At 47.0% G+C, this 5,308-nt stretch overlaps 1 protein-coding gene across 1 annotated transcript in view; it reads left to right on the forward strand.

Annotated features, from left to right (window-relative positions):
- PLEK2 (pleckstrin 2) overlaps positions 1-5,308 on the forward strand; it is a 26,935-nt gene that overhangs the window by 19,977 nt on the left and 1,650 nt on the right. The window contains exons 7-8 of the mRNA XM_003797382.3: positions 560-643; positions 4,449-4,527. Of these exons, the coding sequence (XP_003797430.1) occupies positions 560-643; positions 4,449-4,527 (163 nt within the window). The remainder of the gene's footprint in view (positions 1-559; positions 644-4,448; positions 4,528-5,308) is intronic.

A 5,308-nucleotide genomic window follows, 5' to 3' on the forward strand; every position in this document is an offset into this window, starting at 1 on the left:
GATTCGAACCCACCACCTTAGGTGTATGTGGCTGGCGCCTTAGCCGCTTGAGCCACAGGTGCCGAGCCACATGTGTAGGTTTTATCATATAATTGATCATTTATCACTTTTTTTCAAATGTGCAGAAAGTGTTTTATTGAATATGTAGACACACATGTCAAGTGCACAAACATGTGCAGCTGTAGGTTTGTTTTTGGAGTAAAGTTGGCCCTTAAGGGTTCAAGTTTGTTTGAGCTCCCGGTCTGGGTGACACCTGCTTCCTCCCTGTCCTTCTTCTTTATACCCTGGGTGGTGTCAGGTGATGTGCCACTTTCCCTTGGCACTGACTCTTGTTGGGCCGTTGACTTGACTGAACTTTGTGGTGTTTTTGCTAGAGTGTCACTGAGCAGGGAAGTGAGGGACACGTCACTGCAGTCCCTAGGTTTCCTGCAGGCTGGTGTTAGAATGGAGTCCCACTGGAGCAGGCTGGTTCGTTGGGGTTTTGGCATTCAATGCTTGAAATGGGAAAAAGGGACCTAAGATTATCACTGAGGAGCCTTGAACCTTTTCTTTGCTGCAGGGGCATAAGAGGAAGAACTGGAAGGTGCGCCGCTTTGTTCTGAGAAAGGACCCAGCTTTCCTGCATTACTACGACCCTTCCAAGGTGACAGCTGCGTGCCCGCGGGTGCTGCCACCCGTGCCCCTCCTCCATGCCTGCTGCACAGCACCTTTCCTTCCACAGCCCCAGCTACTCTTGCCCTTCAGCGCATAGTTGCCTGCTTCTTAGTTGTTTCTTCTGGGCCCACCCCACCCTCACTTCCTACGAGAGGAGATCTCCACCATTTTTAGAGGAAAAGCATCTTCTGGTTTCCCCCGAATCTGCTTTGTGAGTAGGGAGGGTGAGGTGAGCTGTCCGTGCGACTCCTACCTGGCATTTCCCAGTCTCTTCACACTTTTCTGAAGAGCCTGTTAATTCTGCCTCCCTCAACTTTTTGTCCCCACCTAAGCTTTTTATTTTTAGAGACAGGGTCTCACTCCATTGACCAGGCTGGAGTATAGTGGCATCATCATAGCTCACTGTGACCTGGAACTCCTGGGCTCAAGCCATCCTCCCACCTCAGCCTCAGGAGTTGCTGGGACTACAGGAGCCTCCCACCACACCTGGCTAATTGTTTACAGAATTTCATTTATAGGCTTGGCACCCATAGCACAGTGGTTACGGCGCCAGCCACATACACCAAGGGTAGCCGGCCTGGGTCAGCTAAACAACAAATGACAATTGTAATAATAAATAGCCAGGTGTTGTGGGGGGCGCCTGTAGTCCCAGCTACTTGGGAGGCTGAGGCAAGAGAATTGCTTAAGTCCAAGAGCTTAAATTTGCTGTGAGCTGTGACCCCATGGCACTGTACCCAGGGTGACATAGTGAGACTCTGTCTCAAAAAAAAAAAAAAAGAAAGAAAGAAAACATAGGTAGAGGCTGGACGCAGTGGCTCACACCTATAATCCCAGCACTTTGGGAGTTCAAGGCAGGAGAGTCCTTTGAGGCCAGGAGTTTGTGACCAGCCTGGGCAACATAGTAAGGCACTGACTGTCTATAAAAGAAAAAAATTTTTTTTTAGTCAGAGTCTCACTATGTGGCCCTGGATAGAGTGCCATGGTATCACAGCTCATAGCAACCTCAAGCTCCTGGGCTTAAGTGATTCTCTTGCCTCAGCCTCCCAAGTAGCTGGGACTACAGGCTCCTGCCACAATGCCCAGCTATTTTTTGGTTGGAGTTGTCATTGTGTTTGGCAGGCCCTGGCTGGATTCGAACCTGCCAGCTCCGGTGTATGTGACTGGCACCCTAGCCACTGAGCTATAGGCACCAAGCCCCTACCTGTTTTGAAAAGGTTATTTTATTATCGTATAATATTTAAGACATAATTTATTAATTTTCTTGTTTTTTATTCAAAAAATTGCTGTTCTGAGTTTCTGATAAGTATTACCACATGTTAACTTGATCTAATTTCAATGAAAAGAAAAGAAAAATGGCCATTCCCTTGAGTTGTTCAGCTGGTCTTAGTAAACATGATTTTCATTAGTTTTTTTTTTGTCCAGGGCCTGGTTTGAACTCACCACCTCCAGTATATGGAGCCAGCACCCTACTCCTTGAGCCACAGGTGCTGCCCAATTTTCATTAGTTTTTTTAAACAGTAAAGAGTGGGCAGTTCCTCACTTAGCTGCAGTCAGAAACCCCTACCCTCAACTGAGATGAAGTGATGGAGGCCCCTGGAACCCTACCAGGCCACAGACAGTCCAGAGCCAGGGAAGGGCGTGGCCACTGGGCCACCCAATTGTCAGCCAACTTGATCACCAAATGAAATGGTTGGCTTCTTCACGGGTCATGGTTGCCTTGCCACCAAGTTCCCTCCTTGACTACCTCAAATCCTTCTGGTAGCAAGAGAAAAAAGTAAACAAATAAATGAAATAGATGCCTGAGTTTTGTATTTTTTTTTTTTTTTTTTGAGATAGAGTCTCACTTTGTCCCCCTCAGTAGAGTGCTTGGCATCACAGCTCACAGCAAACTCAAATTCTGTTTTGTTTTTTTTTTTGAGACAGAGCCTCAAGCTGTTCCCCTGGGTAGAGTGCCGTGGCATTACAGCTCACAGCAACCTCCAACTCCTGGGCTTAAGCAAGTCTCCTGCCTCTGCCTCTCAAGTAGCTGGGACCACAGGTGCCCGCCGCAACGCCCGGCTATCTTTTGGTTCCAGCTGTCATTGTTGTTTTGGCGGGCCCGGACTGGATTTGAACCTGCCACCTTAGGTGTGTGTGGCTGGCACCTTAGCTACTTGAGCCACAGGCGCCGAGCCAGCAAACTCAAATTCTTAGGCTTAAGTGATTCTCTTGCCTAAGCCTCCCAAGTAGCTGGGACTCCAGGCTCCCACCACAATGCCCTGCTATTTTATTTTTGATTGTTGTTTGGCAGGCCCGGGCTGGATTCAAACCGGCCAACTCCAGTGTACATGGCCAGTGCCCTTGCCGCTGAGCTATAGGTACCTAGCCTGGGTTTTGTATTTAATTCTCTTTACAGTCCAGCCCAACCTACTTTGTGCCCTAGAGGAGTCCCTGCCTCAGCCCAGCACCATTTATACATTCTGCATTTCATTTGCTCCCTGGGTTTCCTCTCACTCTTCATCCTTTTGGGCTGAATGCTCCTACTGCCCCCTGGACTGACTGACTTCTTAAGGTCCACTCCAGGTCTCCAGTCCCTCCTGAGGCTGCCCTTAAACCCTCCAGGCTGCCCTTCCTCCTCTGAACTTTATCTCCTTTGGCATTTAATAGTGTTAGCGTTTCTGGTATTGCTGTTTAGCTTTGTGGTTTGCTCTGCTTCTCACTGGGCCCAATGTACAGTATGAAGGTGGTTATTGATTAATTGAAAGGATACAGTGGTGGTGGTGGTGGTGGTGGCGGCTGGAGGCCAGTGTGTAAAACTGCTCTGAGTCATCCAGAGATACCACAAACCACAGTTTTGTTTCATACAAAGTTTCATGCCAAGCACATCCTAGAGATTTGTATGATGGTGTCCAATGTGTAAGAATCTATCAATTTTGCATAAATGACATCTATAAATACATATTTTCTCTGATTGGCTGGTAAGATGCACACACAGCTTAGGGAAACATGTGCTTCTCCTAGAAGAGAGGTCTTTTTGAGACATCCCTGGGAGTGAAAAGCAGATTGATTTTCAAGTCCTCCAGACTTGGCAAGAGCAACATTGGTAACAGCGGGTACCGTGTTTCCCCGAAAATAAGACACTGTCTTATATTTATTTTTTCTCAAGAAGACACACTAGGGCTTAATTTCAGGGAATGTCTTATTTTTTATTACGTATGCTACAACAATCTACATTTATTCAAATACAGTTAAGTCATCTTCTTCTGGAACCTGACAGGGGGAGCTGACCTTGTTGGTGGGGCTGGCACTAGTGATGCGTCAACTCCTTTCCCCTAGCAGTTAGCATGTGCGCAGTAGGATGCCTGTGACCATGGTTACCACCTGTGCACCCGCGCAAGTGCGAACGTGGAGAAAGGAACCGTGGCAGATAAACAGTATTCGGTGTTCCTTACTGCTGCGGGCTGAAATGCAGGGTGTGACTATGCAGCCTATCTGCATCATGAGGTCTTATTATCAGGGTAGGGCTTATATTTAACAAATGCATAGAAATCCTGCTAGGGCTTATTTTTTGGGTAGGTCTTATTTTCGGGGAAACATGGTACTACCACTGCTGGCTGTGAAATGAAGAAGCCTAAACTTCCTTACTGGTGGATTCAGCCTGACAACGTTGTCCAAGTTCAGCTTCATGTTCTATTTATTACTAATGCCTTGCAGTAACTTCTTTAGCCCTCCTGACTGAGGGGGATGATAGGGGAGAGTGCAACTCCTTTTTGTGCATTCACAAAATTCCTAATTAGGTTTTCTTTCCTCTGCAGGAAGAGAACAGGCCAGTGGGTGGGTTTTCTCTTCGTGGTTCTCTCGTGTCTGCTTTGGAGGATAATGGCGTTCCCACTGGTAAGGTGCAACTTTGGCCTGAGTCTGAAGATTGCAGGGGCCTCCTGCCTGCACCTCAGTAATGCTGCACTGATAAACACTGAGCTTTGGAAGCTCAACAGGGCTTTCTCATTGAGACAATGAGTGGCATGAGTTTTGAATTTCAGAATTGAAATTCAGAGTCTGTGGGGTATTCTTAGTGTTTTAAGAATACAATTGAAAATTCCTTGTTGTTTGGTGTGAGGTGGCTTGCATCTGTAATCCTAACACTCTGGGAGGCTGAGGTGGGTGGGCTACCTGAGCTTACGAGTTTGAGACTAGCCTGAGCAAGGCCAAAGACTCCTTCTCCACTAAAAATAGAAAAATTAGCTGGGTCTTGTGGCAGGCACCTTTAGCCCCAGCTACTTAGGAGGCTGAGGCAAGAGGCTCTCTCAAACTTAGAGTTTGAGGTTGCTGAGTTATGATGCCCCAGTGCTTTACCCAGGGCAAGAAAAAAAAAAAAAAGAAATCCTATCTTTAATATTCTTGCCTTTCAGTTTCTGTACTGTTAGCCCCAAAACTTCCACCTACTAGCTAAGGCTTATGCTCTTGGGTTAACACACTTGAATAGCTGTTATAATTGCATTAACTTCACAATAGGCAGCTGTGGTAGGAAAATAGTATTATTCCCATCTTATGGATGTGGAATTGAGGTTTAAAGAACTTAAACCGGCTCAGCACCTGTGGCTCAAGTGGCTAAGGCGCCAGCCACATACACCTAAGGTGGCGGGTTCGAATCCCCAGCCCGGATCTGCCAAACAAC

The sequence above is a fragment of the Otolemur garnettii genome, unplaced genomic scaffold (assembly GCF_000181295.1).
Source record: "Otolemur garnettii isolate 467f Iridium unplaced genomic scaffold, OtoGar3 scaffold00115, whole genome shotgun sequence".
NCBI classification, from domain to species: domain Eukaryota; kingdom Metazoa; phylum Chordata; class Mammalia; order Primates; family Galagidae; genus Otolemur; species Otolemur garnettii.